Raw genomic sequence first — 22,913 nt, 5'->3', positions numbered from 1 at the left:
ACAGAGAGGCAAATGGCACCAGCAGCCAACCGCTTTGAGCATCTGGGGCAGGCAGGGAGCCTGTCTGACGGTCCTGCTGGCCAGGAGAGGCCTAAGTAAGCACCTTCTGGCCAGAGCCATGCAGTGCCCCACCCCTTCCCACACCTCTACCCCTTTCCCTACGTCACCACTCAAATCCTCTGCAACCCCACCTACCCCATGTCACAACTCCCTCCCAGGCCCTGCAACACTCCTCCAGGTCAGAATCCTCTCCTGCACCCATACCCTCGCCCCAGTCCTGGGCCTCTCCTGCACACTGACCCCCTGCCACAGGTCACCACCCAAACCCTCTGCACCTCCCCTGCCCACATGCCCCAGGTCACATCTTCCTCCCAGATCCAGCAATCCCTCCTACACCCCTCCGCCAAGATCAGGATCCTCCCATGCACCCATACTCCCTCCCAGAGCCTGCATCCCAAGCCCCTGTCCCAGGTCACAACCCCTCTTTTACCTAAACTTCCTCCCCAAGCTTCATTACACCCCAATCCCGTACCCCAAGCTCCCTTCTGCATCCAACTTCCATCACAGACTCCACAGAAAAGTGCCCCCCATCAAAAAATATATCAAAAATTATTGCCCACCCCATCTTAGTCTATGACTGGGGCACTGAGGCACTATGGTAAGATAAATAATAATAATAAACATAATATAAGCCATGTGAGCATTCTAAGGCAGGTATATCCAGTTAAGAAGACTTGAGCAAAAGGTTTGCAACGCTGACCCAGCCTGCAATCAGGGTAGAATGGCAGTTTCTTCCTGGAATACATTTGTTGGGAAGGAGTCATCTCAGAGAAATGTGTTCATTCACAACGAAAATGCCCAAGCAAATCCACAAGAGATGGTTTGCTGCCAGCCTCTGTCAATGCAGGACACCACAGAGGCCATGTCTATACTGGCAGACGAAAAGCACTGGCAGGAATATTTGTCCAATACCAGAGGCACAAACTTGAGGTTTGCTGAATGAGTTTCCACAAAAACAGAATTTGAAATCTTGTGCTTTGCTTTGAATTAAACCCCATATACATTTAAGTAGGTTCTTGTTGCCTGATAATTGCAGGGTGAGTGGGTGACATATTTAGTTCAGTCGTGGGCTCAAGGACAAAGGAATACGGTGACTGTTGATAACGGGAGTAAATAACATTTGTTTCTGAGTTGTCTGTTGCTTGGCAACCAAAGCTCCCCGTTCAGTTTTAATTGATCAATGAGTTCACCAAATAAGGAGATATTAATGAAGCTCTCTACAAAGCCTGTCAGAAGCTTCATCTCCTTAGCAACCACCCAAATGAGCTGGATGCACTGGTCACCTGATTCAGTCCTCTAAAAGACTGCCTGCTCCCTTACTTTCTGTGGGTGTGTGGATGCACGCCGAACAATGCCACACATGACAAACAATTTACATTTAGTAAGACAATACAGGCAGTCCCCGGGTTACGTACAAGATAGGGACTGTAGGTTTGTTCTTAAGTTGAATCTGTATGTAAGTCGGAACTGGCATCCAGATTCAGCCGCTGCTGAAACTGATCAGTTTCAACAGCGGCTGAATCTGGACACCAGTTCCGACTTACATACAGATTCAACTTAAGAACCCCAGGCGTCCCCAAGTCAGCTGCTGCTGAAACTGATCAGCAGCTGATTCCAGGAAGCCCGGGGCAGAGCAACTCTGCCTCGGGCTTCCTGTAGTCAGCCGCTGGTCAGTTTCAGCAGCGGCTGACTTGGGGACGCCTGGGGCAGAGCAGCTCGGGTGCTGCTGGGTTGGTCCAGTAGCTCGGCCGCTCCTCGCTCCTCGGCGCTACTGCAGCACCCCAGCTGCTCTGCCCCAGGCGTCCTGATTCAGCCGCTGCTGAAACTTACCAGCAGCGGCTGAATCAGGACTCCTGGGGCAGAGCAGCTGGGGTGCTGCCGGGTTGGTCCAGTAGCGCCAAGGAGTGGTGCTGCGGGACCAACCGGCAGCGCCCCACCTGCTCTACCACAGGCCCTGGGCTTTGCTCCACGTCTCCCTGGTCTGCTGGGGGAGGGGGCACTAGCTGCGTCCCCCCCCCCCAGCAGACCAGGGAGACGCAGAACAAAGCGGCGGAGGACCCGGGCCGGACCGCGGCGCTTCCAGATCAGCACCACGGTCCGGCCCGGGTCCTCCGCGGCTTTGCTCAGCATCTCCCTGGTCTGCTGGCTCCCCCAGCAGACCAGGGAGATGGGGAGCAGCTTTTCTTGCCCCGGAGAAGGCAGGCGGCAGGATCAGGAGTCCCGCCGCTCCAGTACTCCGGGGCGAGAAAATCCCCATTCGTAACTGCGGATCCGACATAAGTCGGATCCGTGTAACTTGGGGACTGCCTGTACTCAGAAAATAACAGATGACTTACTTTAACCAGATCATGTTAATACAATGAAATAAAAACCCAGTATCTATACAGGGCCTGACACAAAACTCACTGAAGTCAATGGGAAGACTCCCAACTAGATTAAGTACATAAATAATGGTTTTACCCATTCAAGCAAGCGACAAATATACCAATTATATGTATTTCAAGAAAACAGTTGGGGAGATGGTTCTCCAATCTTAAAACTCTTGAATATTTCGGTCTGAAATTTCCCCAAATGAACTTGAGGGGACAACATTTTCAAAAACAGAAGCCTAAGAAAAATGTGGTCCTAACGGGAATACTCAGCCCTTCTGATAATCTGGCTGTACCTTTATCTCCCCAAATACAAATTTAAGGAGGTTAAATTTAGGCTCCTGCATTTGGAAATCTTTGCCTAAGCCCTGCAAGGCTGGCTGAGGACAAAAGGTTTGAGTTGTTGTTCTTTTGCTCCCCTGCCAGCCAACCCGCGGTAAGTGAACTGAATACCTTTATATGAAGACAGGGAAATGGCCAAGCAGCACTAAAAGGGAACAGACCTACAGAAATACTCTGCCACAGGGAAAGAATAACCCAGAAAGCAGCCAAGAGAGATCAAGCCGCAGAAGAGCTACCCCGTCAAGGAGAAATGAGTCTAATGTTTGGATTTTTTTTTAAATCAACATCCAAAAATACAAAAGGGCCTTGTTCCCTGTTCTGTCCCAATTGCATTGCAATTGCTATCCTAACAGGCCAGCTGGACTGTCCAGTAAATTAGACGGAATAAAGTCAGTGTGACAGCCACCATGTCAGAGGGTACATCAACTACTGAACTGAGGTAAAATCATGAGCTGTTAGAGTTCGAGCTGAAGAGAGAAAGCTCTCTGGCTGTCTCTAACACATATCCTTTCGGGATTAAGCAAGGAGGGGTGGGGCTAGAACACATAGGCCACAGTTATACCAACATAGCTTTTCACAGGAGTACCTGGAAAGCGGGGCTCCTCTGTCTTGGGATGTTTGGGATGAAACACTTCCATCAAAGGAGTTTCCCCGATGACATCCTGAAACAGTGGCCCGGGGCGGCACAGCGTCTGGCTGGGTAGTTTCACACACCACCTGAAGTCCCTTAGCATATTTTCAATAAAGAGAAATGTTTAAAAACTGATTTGGGGTTTCCACATTAGACCTCTGACTATGATACGGACTTGGTGCAATAGTATTGTTTATTAAAATAGCATTGAGGGCACTCAATCAAGAATGGGGCTTCGATGTTTTAAACATTGTGCAAACACAGAGTTCTCATCCCAGAGATTTTATCATGAACTATTCCGTCGGGGCAGACCTTTCAACCTGCGTGAAGCTCAACTGACTTCAATGGAAAGCTATTTTCTGCTTTCAAGGTCAGGGCCTAATGCAAGATAAACACATTATATAAATGATGATATGTGGCTAATATTATTAATATTAATTAAGAAACAGTAATTTGAACATGCAGTAATTTAGACTGGATAGAGCACCTTGATGGCACCAAGTCATCCAAAAAAGGTGTCTTAAATGAAAATAGAGAGCACTGGCCCTCTCTTCTTAGCTCTATCATGTGTCTTTAATACTGATAACGTGTTGTCACTTTTTACACAGGTCCTGGAAGCTATTTGTTGATCCTTTACCTTGGGCCCCAATCTCATTCTTTGCAGGGGATTAGCCTTGAAAATGATCAAACCAATTCTAAAACGCATAATTCAATGAAAGCATTAAGAGGCATTGGAGGACTGTTGGCTAATTAATCAAATAATGTATTGGATATGATTTTTTAAAACACATTAAAGTGATTTAAAATGCAGGATAATTATTCCAAATGTCATTTCAAAATTCCCTGCAAAAGATCCCTTTCCCACCTCATCCATTTAAAAAAAAATCAACTCCCCTCAGCTCCCATTGGTTGTCTAGACAAAGGCCTACCTCTGTGTGTCCAGTGTCCAGATTAGGAGATTCACAAGCCAGGCTCTGGTTGCTGGTTGGAGAACTTCTCTTGGCTGGAATTTAAAAACAAACAAACGTAATATTCATGTGATATTAACAAAACAAACCCTGTGCAATTGGGGGGGAAATGGCATCCCCCTCACTAACATTACCAGACACTGCACTGGTTGGAAACTATAGCTGGCTGGCAATTTTCTGCGACTTTGGGGGTGGGGGGAAGTTCAGGAAGCACGGTTACCACAAAATCACAATTTTCTGCAGGGAAATTCTGCCCCCTGTGTTTTGTTGAGCTGAATTGAAACATTCATTCCAAGTCATTCCGGCATTATATTGCATCTGTCTGGGGTATCTCAAGAGAGCTGTAGTTGAGGTGCTTCATGCTCCAGTTCTCTTATGGATTGGGTTCCTTGGAGAGATTACTACGACCACGATGCACTTTGGTCTCCTCTCTGAGTTAGCCACACACAGTACATGGGAGTTTGTGTTGCATCACGGGAGAGGTAGTCTGGCCAGGAAGCACAGCCCTAGATAAGAATGGGGCCACTAGCATCTTAACTACAGCTCCCATGAAGAACTTGGCAGATGCAACTTAAAGTCAGACTGACTCAATAGGAAAAGTTTTGACATTTCCAAACTGGAATTTTTATGAACTTTTGACTTTGTGAAAAATTTATTATTTTTACTGTTCATCTCAATTCAGGATGAAAACTGTCGAGATATTGCAATTTTTCACAACAAAAATGCAATGTTTGCTCATCTCTATGGGGAATGTTTTCAAAATGTAAAATTTTATACGTCAAAACTTAGCACTGAAGGTATGTTAGGGCCTGAACCAAAGCCCATCTAGTCTAACCCCCAACTCAAATCAGTATCAACCCCGACTAAATCATTCCAACCAGGGCTTTGTCAAGCCAGGATTTAAAAACCTCTAAGATCTCACCATTTCCCATAGAGGGGAATAATCACTTCCCTCAATCGGCTGGCAATGCTCCTTTTAATGCAGCCAATATGCCATTAGCCTTCTTGATGAGAGGTTTTATTTTGATAAGGAACAAAAATACAGGACTGTACCAAGATCCGGTACGTATGGCAAACGGGGCTCGGACAACCGTACTGCACTTTCCGATGCTTAACATCTGTCACTATACAGCAAGGTCACACACCTGTAATAATGTTCCTGATTGGCTTAACCAAAGCAGTGAAGGCAGAAACCTCAGGCTGTCTGTGCTCCCACATGGGCTGCCAAATAACAAGGCCACTGGCCAGCCGAAAAGTCAGGTCAGACTCCTAGAAAGACACAATAGGATCATTTTATCATATGTGGATTAGTTAGATCTACTGACCCAGAAGAACATCATCTTCTGTCTGTGCTGATTATCCTACTGCAACACAGACCATGAAAGCAACAACCGTGATCACGTATAATATATATAATATGAGCTGTTTGTGTGCAGTAAGTCAAAAAGTCACGAGTGTAACTATTCAATGAAGGCATAAATACCTATCCAAAGGCTTAGTAATAAAGCATCATGGATTTCCCACTACAAAGCTAAGTAAAAGACGTTTGGATCCAGGCCACAGTTATACTGATCCTATTTTTCCAGGATCTGTGCCACTACTGAAAAACCAACCCACCATTGCAGCAAAATCCTTTCTATGAATTATTCTGACTATTGCTTTAGGTCCTTTAGTATGTAAATCTTTCCTTAAGGCTTCCTTTTCCTCCAATGCCTGTCTGCACAAAATAAGCCAAAAATAATAATTATTTTAAAAACACATGTATTTAGGAAAGCTAAGCATTCTTGCAAGTATCAACATATATTCTTATTATTACCACTAATTTTTAACTTAAATACCAAAATTATGATGCTGAAAAGATTTATGCATGTGTGTAATTTTACTCAAGTGAGCTGCTCTATTGATGTGAATGGAACTAGTTACATATACAGGTAGATCTTCGCAGAACCAAGATCCAAGTATGTAGGGCCTTTACTAAAAATAAGTGGCCCCATGATCTGATTGTTGGAAACATTTTCCTTCCTCACTTTTTTCCATCCCTACTCTTTGTTACTCCCTTCCCATCTAAAATGAGTTTGTGACCTCTTTGGGGGCAGTTATTGTGTATTTGTATGACAAAGCACCCAGAAACACTGTATAAGAAAGATTTTGTTTTTCCCTGTGATCTGATAAGTCTAGTGGTGCACTGGTCCCTGTGCACTGCAGTTGTATAATTATGAACACGAGGTTAATGCTGGTTATTCAGGATTAGATTTTGTCTTTGCTGCTGGCTCTGAGTCAGAGATAAAATGTTGCTGTGTCAGCTTGGAAGAGCTTTGGGAAGAACTGGGATTCAAAGACTACCAGCCACAGGAAATATGTGCTACCCTTTTACCGGGTACCAGTAACTTTACACTCCAGTGCTGGCTCCGTTCTGCTGATTGATATGTGTGCACATGCATAAGTAGCTGAAGCTCTACTAACTCCCCACCTGCTCAGTAAAGGGAATAGGGAGTAGTAGGTATACATCTTCACAATGCCTGAGTCAAAATGCAGAAAGGCCATGCCAGAGAGCTGGCCAAATCTTACCTCCTGTGCAGGCACTTCAGGGTTAGGATAATTAGTTACAACATTTACTGTGAAAGTTCAGATTCACGTAGGGGGGATGAGAAATGGGATGTGAGCATTATCTAGCAACTATCTGGTTAAACATAGTCATTTTCTAGTAACCTATTTTCTAGGAACAGCTGATTGAGAAAAATAGGGTTGCCAGATGGTTTCAACAAAAATACTAGACACACTTGACATTACATCACAATCTACATTACATCTTATTTAGAAAATACCGGACATTTATATTTTCTCCTTGATATTTTCTCAATTTGTTTCCTGAACAGAAAGCTCAGATACTGGACTGTCCAGTTCAAAACCGGACACCTGGCAACCCTAGAGAAAAGCCAATTTCACATAAGATGCTAGCCCTAAAACAGTAAGGCTGTAGGCCAGACCTTCAGTGAAGCTAAGAACAAGAGGTAGGAATCAAAGTATGCAGGGAAATAAATTCCTGATTACATAGTTCTGTAAAGCTGGCTTATACAGTGTAAAATAAAGAGAAGGACTTCAGTGGACAAAAAGACTGCAGTCTACTTCTGACATCAGAATAGAGAAGTGCTTAATTTGCACCTGTCATGTCATGAATACTATCAGAGATCCTATTAATTATTATCAATACTATTAGTCATAACAAATCAGTAGCAACACTATTTCTAGAATTACTAAGCAGACAGCAAGGTACTTGTTAACCATGAACGAGAGTCAAACAGACTAAGCTAAATCCACAGTCCTTGCTCCAGCTCTGAACCAGTGAGAAGTCCATGCCATCAATACTCACTGATTTCAATGAAAGCTGCAGGTACTTAACACCTCTGATGGTTGGGTTACTTAAGTAAGTGCCTAAATAGGGATTCAGGTGCTTCACTTTGGATATTCTTACCTTAGTGTCTGCCCAGTGCTAAAACCCTTATTCACGTCAATGGAATTACCTTTGATACTTTTACTATAAGATGGGTGCACAACTGTTTGAAAGGCTGTGCTCAAAAAGCAGTAATCAATGGGTCACTGCCAATCTTCAGAGATGTATCTATTAAGATCCTGCAGAGGTCTGCCCTGGGACCAGTACTATTCAAAATTTTCAATAGCAACTTGGTTAATGGAGTGGAGAGGATGCTTATAAACTTTGTGGGTGACACCAAGCTGGAAAAGGTTGCTAGCACCTTAGAGCATGGGATTAGAATACAAAATGACCTTGACAAATTGGAGAATTGGGCAAAATCAACAAGCTGCAAGTCAATAAAGGCAAGTATAAAGTATTACATATGGGAAGAAAAAAAATCAAATATGCAAATGCAAAAAGGGGAATTACTGGCTATATTGCTGAAAAGGATCTGGGGGGTTCAGTGGGTGTCAATGCAGCATGATGCAGTTACAAAAAACGCAAATATTCTGGAGTGTATTAATAGAAATGCCAGATGTATGAGCTGGGAAGTAATTGTCCCATTCTGCTTAGCACTTGTGAGGTCTCTCTGGGAGTTCTGATTCCAGTTTGGGCACTACAATTTAAAAAAGATGTGGACAAATAAGAGACAAGTTCAGTGGAGAGAAACAGAAGTGATAAAAGGTTAGAAAACCTGACCGATGAGGAAAGGTTAAAAAACTGGGCATGTTGAGTATTGACAAAAGAAGACTGACAGAGAACCTGATAACCAATTTCAACTAGGTTAAAGACTGTTATTAAGTGTGCAGTGATCAGCTGTTCTCAATGCCCACTCCAGGTAGGACAGGAAGTAATTGGCTTACCCTGCAGAAAGGAAGAGTTAGGTTAGGTATTAGGAGAACTTTTTAACTGTAAAGTACTGAAACAGGCGTCCATGAAAGATTATGGAATTCCCACCACTGGAGATTTGTAAGAACACCTGTTAGACAAATCAGGTATGATCGAGATTTACTTGCTCCTGCTTCAGCACAGAGGGATGGATTAAATGACCTCTTGAGGTCAATTCCAGTCCTGCCATTGTATGATTCTTTTATGGCCATGGGACTGCTCTCCTGCATAGGGACTGGGCCTTTATTCTGCACTGTATAATAAACTCACTAGCCACTATTATGGCTATTTGCAGCCAAGGCAGAACTGCAGTCTCCCCTCACACTGATGTCACACCATTACCACTCCCTGACAGTTCTTCCACTTACTTTAATCCTGTGGACCAGAGGAGCAAACAGGAACACAAAGAGCTCCACTGTTGCCATGGAATTTTGAAAGAACTTCCTTCGGTTAGTCTCTTCATCTTCATTAGTGCTGCCACGCCGAGGGTGTCCTGGAGACCCTGGGTTTTCAATTTGATGAATAAAAGCACTACTGCTCCCTCCCCAGCTGGAGCCTCTCTCGCCTCCAATCCGGTCATTGCTGCAGTCTTGAGGAGCTTCCAGTAGCATCCAGTGGAGGGTATGAAGAAGCTTAGTTTCTGCTACTCCAAGCTTGTCCTGATGCCCTGAATGGAAAAATACAGCATAATGGGTGTCTCTATTTACACAGGATCAGTACATTAGAGATTTGGAGATTTTCAAAGCCACTTCAGAAATTGGGCATCCAAATTCCCTATGTGGCTTTGAAAATCTCAGCCCTGAAATTAGAAACATCTGAGCTGTTCCTAGTATGTCTTGGCTAAAACCACTTGATTGCCTTGTGCTCTGCTCCCTGAAATGTCACTCAGTATGTATCTGCATGTGTAAACATACAGTACTCAGAAAAGATGCTAACTTGACAGCCTGGATCTTGAAGCACTTCTATTGATCCCCAAGTTGTAGCACTGCAAGCGTCTTCCCACTGTCCTCGGCTACTTGTCTCCAGCAATACACTTCAACTCTGTCTGGAAGAACCAGAGAAACTAGTTTGACCTTGATGACCATGGTGCAAAGCCAACTGATGTCATTGGAAAGACTCTTAGGGTATGTCTACACTAGCTCGTTCGTTCAAGCTAGGTAGGCAAATGAGGGCAACCGGAGTTGCAAATGAAGCCCGGGATTTAAATATCCCGGGCTTCATTTGCATGTTCCCGGGCGCCGCCATTTTTAAATACCCCTTAGTCTGAACTAACTGCCCGCAGCTAGATGCGGCAGTTAAACATTAATTCGAACTAACTCCTTAATTCGAATGAACTGTTACTCCTCTTGGAGTAATTAGTGTCAATTGCGGTGGGAGATTTTGTAATCGGGATACTTACCCATCCAGAACTAGACCAAAGGCAATGATTATTTACATGCAAATACAGAACTTTCAGACATAAACTTAACATCAAACCAGACCTCCTTATCCTGAGATGCCAATCTGCAAGCGGCCCACATCCTTTTGAGATATGCCATGATGAGGAGGATGTAACAACAAATGAAAATACTTTCAGTGCCCACACAATTTGACTATTATGGCAAATGTCTTGCAGAAAATAAATATCCCATGAAGAAGCTTATTAAAGTGAGGTAGCAATACTACCAATACGTCCATTACAGTTCCTCTTGGAGATTAGTACTGAACTAATTTGACTCTCAAGATTGTTAGTCCCTCTTGACAACAACTTCCAAGAAGTCACTCATTTGTCTAGTTGGCACCCAGAAATCTTGGGATGGATTTGATCCTTCCAAGCTTAAAGAAGAGGATCTGTTCATTCATGACTTTTTTTCTCACTTCCCATTATCCAGCAGTGAAATCAGAAAGATGTCTCTGTGACATCACACTTCCCAGACTGTGGCTGTAGAACCAGGATTCAACTGTAGCATTAAATAGAGGTGTCTCCTGGAGGTTTGTTCCAGTAAATCCTTATGTAAAATACAAATATCTTCAGTGACAAAGAAAATGTAGAAAAATATGAACTAATTAAATATATTCCCATATGATTAGTCTTCTGTTTAGGTTCCCCATCCCCAATTTTGATCTAGTGTTAAAATTTCATTTAGAAACAGAGAAAGATTTGGTGTTATATCAATTTTTTAAGGCACAACTTCAAATTGGAGAAAATATTTAACTTATTTTTTGATCTACCTAAATAAAAGCTAATGTCTAGTTCTACGGGGTTGTTGTTTTTTTCAAGAGGCTGACAATTCTTTGTATTATGTTATCTGTGCTGAATTTTATATAAAGCATAGTCTGATTACTATATCGCCTGCAGAGTAACCATAAGCAAAATTATACAAACCCTTACACATATGAACAATCCTATTCTGATTAATGTGATCAATCAGGTGAGTGAATTCTATCCACAAGAATAAAGGCATAAAGGACTAGATTCCCATCATATTTTGGAGTTCAAACGAAGTAAACAGGAGAAATAAGAGGACCTATCTTGCTAGGTTTATTTATGTGATTAATCCTTACTAACACTAGTTGTCCCATAGACTTACATGGGTTATTTGCTTAAGAAAGGACTACTATATGAAAATGGATTTGCACCTACACCTTGGAGAAAATGGGTATGTTAACACTACAATCTAATACCCACCGCTGGCCCAAGCTACCTGCAGGCTTGCAGGGCTCGAGCTACAGTGCTATAAAATGGCAGTGTTGCTGTCTGGACTCAGACTGTGCTCCCGGACAGAATGGTCTATGGCAAGTTAAGCACAACTCTGGAAGTAAAAACAGTAAAAAGCAAACTAAAGCAAGTACTAACCTAGCTTATTTCGATTGGAAAGCAAAGTCGCTGTGCAATGAAGTACATGTGGTAGTGCAGCTTGAACAAGTTCCCAACGAGAAATGCTCTGGATGGCTTCAGAGAGGGCTGGAGAAAGACCATGTAGCTTGTTCTCTACTAAAACTCTTTCAAAAGACTAAAGAAAAAAGGAAAAAAAATATTATCCCTGCATGTGCTCTGCAAGACTGAGTGTTCTCTTCTAAAGCTTTTGCTGTCACATATATATAACATACAGTTCTTTTCAGTAAAACTATGCCTTAAAATATTTTCCTGAAAGAAAAAAGACTATAGCCAATGCTCACTGGATGGATGGTTAATCAGGAGACAGCACTCAGAAGAAATCAGAACTAGCATGGTTCATTTGATATATTTTCTTTAGTCAAAAGAATGAAAGAAATGAGTATCAAACTCCATATAAACAGAAGTACTTTGGGCCAAATTTGGCATAGAGTTAATCCAGGGTAAATCCAGAGTAATTCTGCTTGTAAGTAAGTAAGTGAAGCTACTCCAGATTCATACCAGCATGACTGAAAGCAGGGTTTGACACTTTCTTCAAAGGTCTGGTGTAGCATAAAGAGCAGCCAGTTAAAGCACAAAGGCCTTAGCAAATATTTTCACACCCTATCACAATTGTTAATCAGTGTGTAAAATCTGTCATCAGGACATTATACAGTATTTTTTCAAACAGTTAAGGTTCTTGGCTTGACCATGTTGATTATTGTGGTCTCAAGAAGCACCAAGTTTGGGGGCCAGGGTATCTGTTTAATAGAGGAAAAAACCTTAAAGGAAGCTTTTTATCAGACAGCCAAGCTATTTCTACTAGGGATGTGAACAGGTTAACTGGTTACTTGGTAAGCATCACCCTTACTGGATGATGCTTACCATGTACCAACTGGTGCCCAGAAACAGCCCCTCACCTGTGGCCTGCTGTGAGCAGAGGGCTTCCCCACTGAGGCCGGGAACCAACAGCAGCCCCAGCCTTGGGACCGAAGCTGGGATCGTCGTCCACAGATGGCAGCAGCCCCAGCCCCAGGCGTGATTCCACTTAACATTTAACTGGTTCACTGACTAAGTTAACCTAATGTTTAACTGATGAATCGGGATTTTATTACCTTAATTTCTACAGTTCCTTCTTTCGTGTGTGGCCAAAAGACCAAACAGTCTTCTGAAGTTATTGTAGTCAAGAACTGTATTAGTGATATCATATCACGTGCGTTGCCATGAACCACTGACGCCTTCTCGCAATTGACTCATTCACAAGCTGTTTCACCAATTTTACTATGCTCACTGAGATAAGTAATAGTGAATGTATATGACCTAAATGACTCTCCAGATGCCATCACCACAGATTCATAAAATTCAGCCCTCAACAAGAGGCACAAAAATAATCTTTGGTAAAGGAGTTGCATTTATCAGGAATAAGCATAATCTCAAAGGATTAAAGCAAAAGAAACTTGACTTGCAAACTAGCCAGCAAAATTCAACACCCACTCAAAGGGTGCAATACGAATTAGTCCAACCTCCTTTGTAACATTCTTTGTTTATGTACACCAAAGTCAGGAAAATGGTCTTTGCATATGTTTGTTCTACAAGAGAGAAACACCCTCTCAGTTCTGGATATAGGCAGATTTCATGGCAGTAAAAATGGATCAAGAGACTACTATGCATAATCAGGTCATGGACACAATCAGGTCAATGGATCAAGTGACTACTATGTATAATCAGGTCTGAATATGACTATAATGACATGCTGGAAATAACAGTCAAATGTTTATCATAGAACCATAGAAGATTAAGGTTGGAAGCGGGGCGGGTGTGAGAGAATTGTCAAGTCCCAGGGCAAGATTGTGGGGGAGAAAGCTTTGCACTCCCAGAAGGACAAGGCCTCAAGTTGAAGGGGCCAGCCCTCAACACTGCTCAGATGATGCCTCGCCACGTTCCCCCCTCCCCGCCAGCCCTTAGCACTATCCGGAGTACACCACTCAGGGCTCCAGCAGCAATTTGAAGGAAGTAGGCCCAGGCCTTTGCTCCCCACTGTTGGCACACCTGCGTGGAAGAGACCTCAGAAGGTCATCAAGTCCTACCCGCTGCTCAAAGCAGGACCAACCCCAACTAAATCAACCCAGCCAGGGCTTTGTCAAGCCAGGTCTTAAAAACTTCTAAAGATGGCAAATGTTGGCAAGGAATATACTGTTATGTTGGAGGGTGTTGGTAGCTGCCAGGAAGCTTATCTGATCTATGGGCAATCAAAAATCTCACTGAAACGAATGGAGTGCTAGCTGCTCTGCATTCTGGCTGCATTGAGAGGCAGTTAAGTGCCTTTATGGAGTAAGATGGCTGAAACAATAGAAGCCGCCATCCAAAGCACTCGTCATATAGAAGACCTGAGAACAAACACAGAATAAGAGAAGCATCCCTGAAAACGGATAGAAAATTCAAGGATGGGGCAGTGGTTGGACTGCTGCTGTTTGTGTCTGCATGCCTCAAAGGGCGGAAGCAAACAGAAAGCCAGAGAGGCACTGATAAGCAGCCAAAAGAAAACACATCTTTTGGGTGAAGAACTGGGTAGAAAAGCAGACTTGAATTTCTTAATGAGAAAACTGCCTCCTGTTATTCATTCCTACTGTATTCAGTGAAACAGGACTAGCACCAAAGAAATATGACTCATAAATCTCACCTCACGCAAACAACTCACAAGGCCCCTGAATATTAGCTAACTGCTTGGGCCAGAAGGGGCAACAGTATGTTTATCCATCTAGAAAAAGTGAGTGTGATGGCTGAGATGCAGAACAGGAAGGTGGGATTTTATTCCCATTTGTCAACCCCCCTTCACCCTTAACATGGTTGTTCTTTCCATAGAGACTTCATTCAGGCAAAGGAATGAAATAAAATGCGCTTACTTCAATAGATTGACGTGCAGCTGGAAGAAGTTGTTGCCTGGTCTGAACAACTCCGGAATGATGGGGCTAGACCACTGCAGCTTAAATCTACTCATTTACCTTGGCAGCTACACATAATAGATAAGATCCTTTTTCTCTCATTCACATGAATAGCAACTAACTCAGCCACTAACCCCATTGAATCAATGAGCCTATTCAAGAAGTTAGAAACCACTATGAGAATGGCCAGTACAGTTTGGCCCACATAGAAGTATGACCCTCATACTGAGGAAAGGGACTGCTCATACATACATCTCTCTGTGTACAATCCAGAATAAACAACATTGTTTGGTTTGTAAATGAATCATTCTAACAAATGAAAAAAAACAGAAGCCCCTATACTCTTGCATAAATTGCCAGAGCATATTAAATGTATAAGGGGATGGAGGAAAAAAAATCACAAAGCAGCCATTCTATGCTGACACAGGCAGGGAATGCAGGGTCATTCTCTTGCTCTGCATAATGTACGGTAGCTTCAAAACACTTTTATGTTCTTCCAGGCTGTGTCTACACTGGGCCACTTATTCCGGAAAATCAGCCGCTTTTCCGGAATAAGCTGCGAGCTGTCTACACTGGCCCTTGAATTTCTGGAAAAGCAACGACGCTCTACTGTACAAAATCAGCCACTATTCCGGAAAAACTATTTTGCTCCCACTCGGGCATAAGTCCTTATTCCGGAACACTGTTCCGGAAAAGGGCCAGTGTAGACAGTCCAGTAGTCGTTTCCAGAAAAAAGACCCGATCGCGAAAATGGCGACCGGGGCTCTTTTCTGGAAAAGCGCGTCTACATTAGCCACAGATGCTTTTCCGGAAAAAGGGCTTTTCCGGAAAAGCAGGCTGCCAATGTAGATGCTCCTTTTCCGGAAAAACTGAAAACAGAATAGTATTCCATTTTAAGCAGTTCCGGAAATTCATGCCAGTGTAGACACAGCCCCAATGGTTAGGGCATCTGCGTATTGGAAAGACTGTCAGATTGGACTCTTCTTCAGACCGCTCTAACCCACCTCAGCTGCTCAAAAGCTGCAGGGATTGTTACCGCAGCTAGGAATAAATTGTGCTAAGAGGACGAAACTCTTATGCCAGTGGGTTTAAGGGGGATGGCCTATGAGCCATGATGCTAATGTAGGTTTGCCAGAGAATTTCCCTATGTATGATGGATTCTCCAATGGCCAGTTAAGCAAACTTTGTAGAAAGTTAATGATGGTGTGGTACAAAGCGTCCCCTTCCTATAGGAGAACCAGGCTTTATGGTTACAGGGTCAGTCCCCACTCCAGTTCTAGCATATGCTTGTACATCTGACAGCAAAATGTGGATCCTTCCCTCAACTTTCTTAGGGCTTTGCCCTACATTGTTTATGCAAGCACAACTCACAGCAACTTCAGCTGATGTTCTGCCTGCACACTGAGTGCAAGATATGGTGCTCTGCATCAAACTTTGATCTTGATTGTTATAACTTAGCGACTCCATTTACTTTATTTGCTCCTGAAAATTTTCAAAATCAAGATGAACAGCCCAGTTTTTATCTTCCTTCACTAGAAGTTACATATGCCCTTGGCAGAAGGACAGTATTGAAATAAAATAAAGGAGGGATCCTAGGGCACTACAAATGCAGCTATAGCTGAAAATCAAAGGGTGTGTCTAGACTACATGCCTCCTTCGACGGAGGCATGTAGATTAGCCAGATCGGAAGAGGGAAATGAAGCCGCGATTAAAATAATCGCGGCTTCATTTAAATTTAAATGGCTGCCCCGATCTGCCGATCAGCTGTTTGTCGGCAGATCGGGGGAGTCTGGACGCGATGCCCCGACAAAGAAGCCTTTCTTCATCGACACAGGTAAGCCTCGTGAAACCAGGTTTACCTGTGTCGATGAAGAAAGGCTTCTTTGTCGGGGCATCGCGTCCAGACTCCCCCGATCTGCCGACAAACAGCTGATCGGCAGATCGGGGCAGCCATTTAAATTTAAATGAAGCCGCGATTATTTTAATCGCGGCTTCATTTCCCTCTTCCGATCTGGCTAATCTACATGCCTCCGTCGAAGGAGGCATGTAGTCTAGACACACCCAAAGAGTCTGATAGGTTAAAGGCATGGCTATTCCAGCACACACAATGGTGACCTAATTCAGGTTTCTGTAATAAAAGGGACTGAATGGAAGCAATATAAGATAAAATAAACCAAGCCAACCTGAATCCAAAGATTTGTGCCCTAAATATGAACAGCCAACTATGGAGCCAGATTTGAAAAGGAAAAAAAAAGAAAGGCTAAAAAGAATGACATCTTCTGGGGAAGGAGATCCGGTCCCAGAATCCAGTACCATCAGCCTGAAAAACATATTCAAATTGACTTGGAAAGCTCAGAGATGTTGAATTGGACCCTCCTTATCCTGCAAAGGATGTATGAGTGCAATGAGATGAAAAAAAATAAAGAAACATTGAGGGAAAATGTAGGGAGGCTAGAGAGAAACAGGGAACAAGAGAACAGAAATAGATGTCAAATATTGTATGTTTTAATGGAGTGTTAGGGCTCAGAAATTTTAAAAAATGGCGAATCAGCCTCCGGATCAGGATACATCAAAAAAGCGTGTTAAAAAACAATGTATGGTGGGAGTCTTCATTATACTCACATGAGCAGAAAAAGCTTTGAGTTTGTTCAGAGGTTGTTTTAGGAAAAAACATAGTTTCCTGTGTTTACCAATCAAGGGCATGTCTACACTGCAATGAGACTGCAGTGAGGCTCAGGATAAGGGACTGTTTAACTGCAGTGACACCAAAACTTAAAGTGTCGCGAATTTAGAGCCAAGAAAAAGGTGACACTTCTTTGCACAGATAACCAGTGAAATTAACCTTCTACAGAAAAGTCATTGAATCAATTCTCTGAAATACTAAATATGGATAGACAGTCATTGCTAAAGAATATTGTGTAATTATGCCAGCCAATAACACTATGATAATCACATCCCATGCTTCTGGGTATGAGTTGATTGCCTGCAGAGATCCAGAAGTATTACACCCCTTCTCTCCCCACACACAGCATGATATAATTACTGGCATAGAAAGAGGCTTATCTTTCTTTGGAAAGAGTAGGTGAGGAATCACTAGCTTGATTCAACAGATCAGGTCCTATATTAGGGGTGGGCAAATGGATCTGGCAGGCCCCCACTGCTAGATTTACCTGCACAGCTGCAGGTACTGGCAATCACAGCTCTCATTGGCCGCATATTGCTGTTACCAGCCAATGGGCGCTGTGGGAAGTGGTGTCTGGTCCACGCCTCTTCTCATGGCTTCCATTGGCTGGGAACAGTGATCCATGGCCAATGGGAGCTGCAATTGCCTGTACCTGTGGCTGTGCAGGTAAATATAGTGGTGGCTGCCTGCCAGGGGCTAACTCTAGCGAACTGCTGCCATGTTACTGCCCACCCCTGCCCTATAGTCTTCTTCTTTTCTCATCTACTCACAGTTATGTTTCACCTTTGGAAATTTCCTATCATAACTACATAATGACTAATTCAGAACTGGAGAATGTAGCTGAAGAAACAAAAAGTTCTGTGCTGAGAGGTGGCCAAAAGCATAAAAGCTACAAATCCTTTATAATGCTGAATTCAGTTGCTAGAGAGCCAATTAAAAATATTCTACCAATGAATGCAGGCAGAATATAAATCTGTCGCTGAATTATTCTCAGAAGCATGAAACCTCCTCAGCCGTCCCTCTTACAAAGATAGACAACTATAAATCCTTAGAGACACACATAGAGGGACAAATGCTGAATTAGCTTGCATCAACATTGTGGAGGCTTGCACAACAGGATAACTGTTTGACCTGTACCTGGAGGGATAAGCAGTGGAGAACCCACAGAAGAAGGAGTCTGCCTAGGTAGGGCATTCATTGTACGTTTTTAATAATGACCTACATAGGTGGAAGAACACGGGTATCATGGCATGATGAGTGCAAATTCATGTGGCTCAAAATTGGTGAAGAAGTGCAGTGCGGCCAGCTCCAATATTTCCTATACTATCAGCTAGGTTCATAGTATCACTATGGACAAAAGCTTGTGCTTAGGAATCCAGATCTGCCACAAATTACCCATCTTCCACACCTCCACCTATCACACCAAACACATCTTTTTACAACTTTTTCGGTGGTCCTTTTTCAGTATTTGAAAACAAAACACTGCAGATATTTACAGCATGGTAGGAGACAAAGAGGTTCTGTATCGCCCAAGAGATACCCAGCACATATACTCCGGGTTACTTCAGTATTCCATCTTGTAAGGAGGAGTTAGAAAATCAGATTTTAAAACTTAAAAAAAAATACCCTCAATTTATGTTGGGATTGCTATTTCAACTCTTAGAATTATATCCAATTTTGATAAATGACTAGAGCCTTGCAAATCTGCAGATATCTGCTTTATATCGGTGGATGTCCACATCTACGGAGGTGGACACAAATATCCACGCCTCATTTTTGTGGCTACAGAGAGGCGGATACGAAATTTTTTATCCATGCAGGGCTCTACAAATGACTCAGTTAAATACATTGGTAGGTCAACCACAATGCACAATAACTGTTCAAGAAATTCTGAAGTGTCCTAGACATGTCTAATTTGACCTTGAAGAATAATTTTCTTAGAGAATCAGATATCTCAGAAGCTAAACTCTTTAAAGACACAGCTGGTAATACATACATAATGGTAACTATTTTATAACACTTCCTGTATTTTACTATAGTGTTAATATATTGTGTTCTCCATTTTCTGGATTTTTTCAGTTTAGTTAGTATATAGGACTACAGAAATAAAAGTTAAGTCCTTAGTACTGAAAATATTTATGTATATACTACTTACACATATTCATATTTCCATGAAAGTCACTAGGATTAATTATAAGCACAAAATTAAACACACAACTGATAGCAGAATTAGGGCCAAACATATTGTCTCCACCCCTTACTGATATTTTACTATGGTTTTGAACATGCATTTTGAGTTGCATGGCTGGTTTGACGTTTTTTTCCCCCATGATCACTTGGAATATTTTTCCATCTCTGGTGCAATTTCTGACATAAGTAGATTCACACCAGAGATTATTTGGCCTTCGATTTCCATCTTATCAAATTTCCATATTCAGCCAATGCTGCATGAAACTAGCAAACAATAGTTTAAAGGGGGGGACCACATACCACACAGGAAGCTTCATACTGTTTTCCCAGTTTGGGCCTCAAAAATGCACTAAAACCCCAAAAAACAACAATAAAAAAAGAGTTAGTCTTCATAACAGTTATAGGCATAGCACATTACAAATGACAATAAAAACATGTTTAATTAATTTTTCAGTGTGATGTTACTGAAGTGACTAGATAAGCCCATATAACAAACAGAAATCAAACTATAAGAAACTCAGAAACCTGTTGAATGCATTGTACAGAATGTTATTACCTTTTCCATAAACAGAAGGCTTTCACATAATCAAGCAAATACAAATATGCAAATAAAACATTCTAAAAATGTTATATTCTTCTATTAAAGGTAAACAGAATTCATCAAGTTTAACTCAACAGAACTAGGTATGTGAGCATGTACTCGACTATGTATGCTTATGCGCATTTCTGATACAGAGGCAGCAAGCGGGGGAGCAGGAGCCGGTGCTGGGAGGAGCCAGCTTAAAAGCCAGTTCCCCCCAGCACCAGGTGCATGGTGTTGCCTGCCCCACCCTGCACTGCTGCCTCTATCAGGGGCAGCAATGGGGGAGGGGAGCAAGGGAGGCTGCTGCAAAGCAGCCTCTGTCCATGGCGGGCCTGAATGCCCCATGGTCAGAGGATGCCCTGCATCCCCCAGAGCAGCCTCTGTCTGTGATGAGCCTGGACCTGCCCTAGGCAGAGGCTACTCTGTGATAGCAGCCCCTGTCCATAGGGTGGAGTGGGGGAGGGGGAAGGAAGGGAGTCTGAGGCTCCTACAGAGCAGCCTCTGTCTGTGGGGAGCTCAGACCCTCCACAGACAGGGGCTGCTGACACTCCGCACTGCTGCCTCTGTGTGGCTATGTCTAGACTGCAAGCCTCTTTTGAAAGAGGCTTTTTCGAAAGTATCTTTCGAAAAAGCCTCTTTCGAAAAAGAGCGTCTAGACTGCAAGCAGTACTTTCGAAAAAGCAAGGTGCTTTTTCGAAAGAAAGCAGCGAGTGAGTCTGGATGCTCTCTTTCTAAAAAGCCCTGCTGGCATTCAAGAATGCCTTTTTTCGAAAGAGCACTTTCGAAAAAAGGCGTTCTTCCTCGTGAAATGAGGTTTACCGCCGTCGAAAGAAAAGCTGCGTTCTTTCGATTTAATTTCGAAAGAACATGGCTGCAGTCTAGACGCAGGTGAAGTTTTTTCGAAAAAAGGCTACTTTTTTCGAAAAAACCCCTGAGTCTGGACACAGCCTATCAGAGGCAGTAGTGCAAAGTGGCAGACAGCCAGTCCACAAAGGGAGCTGGCTTTTAAACTGGCTCCCCTCACGGACCAGCTCCCGCCTGCCACTCCACACTGCTGCCTCTGATGCACTGCAGCAGTGCAGGGTGGCAGGGGACTTCCCAGGAGTGGAACCGGACTGCACAGGCTGCTGGCTCTGCCCCCGGGGACTGTCGAATAGTTGTGTAACCACTAGTATTTTATGCGGTTACATGACTATTCAATTATACGATAGCGAACACCCCTAATCAGAATGAGGAATTTTCTAGTCATGTTTACCGAGAATAAAATATATTAAGAATTACTGAAGTTAGGTGTTGAATAGCTTTGGTTTGCTAGCAGATTGTGTTAAGGATTTTTTTCCTCTCTCAATTATGTATGAATAACAAGTTTAAAACAAACTGAAAGGCTTGGAGGCCTCCAGTTCCTCTCAGGCCTTAGCTAGAACTCCTCCCTTCCCACAAGTAGATAGATTTGAGGGTTTCAGTAACTCAGCCAGAGAGGCTTTTGGTCTGTTAATGGTGTGTGGGGGGGGGGGGGGGTGAGGTACTGTGGCATGCAAGGTGCAGGGCATCAGACTGGATGATCACGAGGGACCCTTCTGACCTTGAAGTCCATGAAGCTACTCAGGACCTCAGAGAGCAACATTTGCTCCAATGCCTGCATCAGTGAGAAGACTGCCCTAGTCCTGTGACTGATAAATAACAGTAACCCCCCCACACACACACCACCAGCACACACACACACACACACACAACACTAGACACATACCCAAAAACACACACACACAAAACTAGACACACTCACACCACACACACACCCCAAAACACCCCCCACTGCCCCAAAACTAGACACCACACACACCCCCCCCAAAACGACTCTCACACACACATACCCCAAAACTACACGCTCACCCCACCCCACCCCACATACACACTGCAACACTAGAGACCCTCCAAAAACAAGCATCGACCCAACAGGTGGCCAGGCAAAGGGAGTTTTAGGGAGGGGGAAAGCCCAGATTTGGAAGTGGGGGGGGAGCAACCCCCAGGATATCCACGCAGTCTCCCCGCATCCAGCAGCGCCCTGCAGGGCGGAGAGGAGCCGGGGGCCAGCTCCAGCCAGGGCCGCCCCCGGTGTCACCGCCAGCAGCCCGGCCAGGGCCCCGCAGCGCGGCCCGCTCGCACCTGGTTTGCCGCCACAGGAAGATCTGGATGGGCAGAGGGACGCCGCGGCCGCTGCCCTGCTCCGGGCCCTCGGAGCTTTTCCGCTTCACCATGGCGGCGGCCCCCCCGCGGCTGCCGCGCCGCGCAAGATGGCAGCAGCAGCGGCAGCAGCAGCGGAGGCGGCGGGCAGGGCCGCTGGGGGCGGCGGGAGAGGGTGGGGCGAGCGGCGGCCGCCTCCCCCCGGCCTTCAGCACCTCCCCCGCGGACAGCGCCCCGCGCCCGCTGGGCGCCACGTCCAGCCCCGCGCCCCCTCTAGCGCTACTCGCCCAGCTCCATGCTCCCCACGGCAGCGTCCCGGCCCCGCCGCACTCCAGAGCCGGCCGGGCGTGGGGCGCCCCATCTAGCGGCACTGGGGCCACTTGCAGGGAGAACCTGGGAAGGCGCCTGCCCCGCAGCCTGGGGGGGGGGGGGGGGGTGTCTACACAGCAAAGTCCACATCGAGAACCCCCGCCTCGCCACACGCCACCTGTTATTTCGCAATTTTTTTTCAAAAGGGCCGTGTCCAGACTCAGGGGTTTTTTCTGGAAAAGTAGCCTTTTCCCGAAAAAACTTCCCCTGCGTCCAGACTCAAGCCGCGTTCTTTCGAAATTATTTCGAAAGAACGCGGCTTTTCTTTCGATGGCGGTAAACCTCGTTTCACGAGGAAGAACGCCTTCCTTCGAAAGTTCCTAAAGAGGCCGTCTTCGAAAGAGAGCATCCAGACTCGCTGGGTGCTCTCTTTCGAAAAAG

General features: G+C 44.3%; 1 protein-coding gene across 10 annotated transcripts in view; it reads right to left on the bottom strand.

Moving 5' to 3' along the window:
* The window catches only part of UNC80 (unc-80 subunit of NALCN channel complex), a 184,003-nt gene extending 161,601 nt beyond the window's left edge, over positions 1 to 22,402 (bottom strand). For 8 of the 10 annotated variants that reach the window (XM_075933916.2, XM_089779820.1, XM_089779824.1 and 5 more), the window contains exons 1-7: positions 22,146 to 22,402; positions 19,700 to 19,748; positions 11,567 to 11,723; positions 9,099 to 9,397; positions 5,516 to 5,639; positions 4,332 to 4,405; positions 3,358 to 3,497 (exon numbers count right to left, since the gene is read on the bottom strand). In XM_075933916.2, coding sequence (XP_075790031.2) covers positions 3,358 to 3,497; positions 4,332 to 4,405; positions 5,516 to 5,639; positions 9,099 to 9,397; positions 11,567 to 11,723; positions 19,700 to 19,748; positions 22,146 to 22,237 — 935 coding nt within the window. In that variant the 5' untranslated portion in view covers positions 22,238 to 22,402. The remainder of the gene's footprint in view (positions 1 to 3,357; positions 3,498 to 4,331; positions 4,406 to 5,515; positions 5,640 to 9,098; positions 9,398 to 11,566; positions 11,724 to 19,699; positions 19,749 to 22,145) is intronic. The other 2 variants (XM_089779823.1, XM_089779826.1) reach the window with 1 other exon arrangement.
* Between the last annotated feature and the right edge of the window lie 511 nt (positions 22,403 to 22,913).

This window comes from Pelodiscus sinensis, chromosome 7 (assembly GCF_052426305.1).
Source record: "Pelodiscus sinensis isolate ZL-2025 chromosome 7, ASM5242630v1, whole genome shotgun sequence".
Lineage (NCBI taxonomy): Eukaryota > Metazoa > Chordata > Testudines > Trionychidae > Pelodiscus > Pelodiscus sinensis.
The sequence above is the reverse complement of the archived record's forward strand: the minus strand, read 5'-3'. Positions and strand labels throughout refer to the sequence as shown.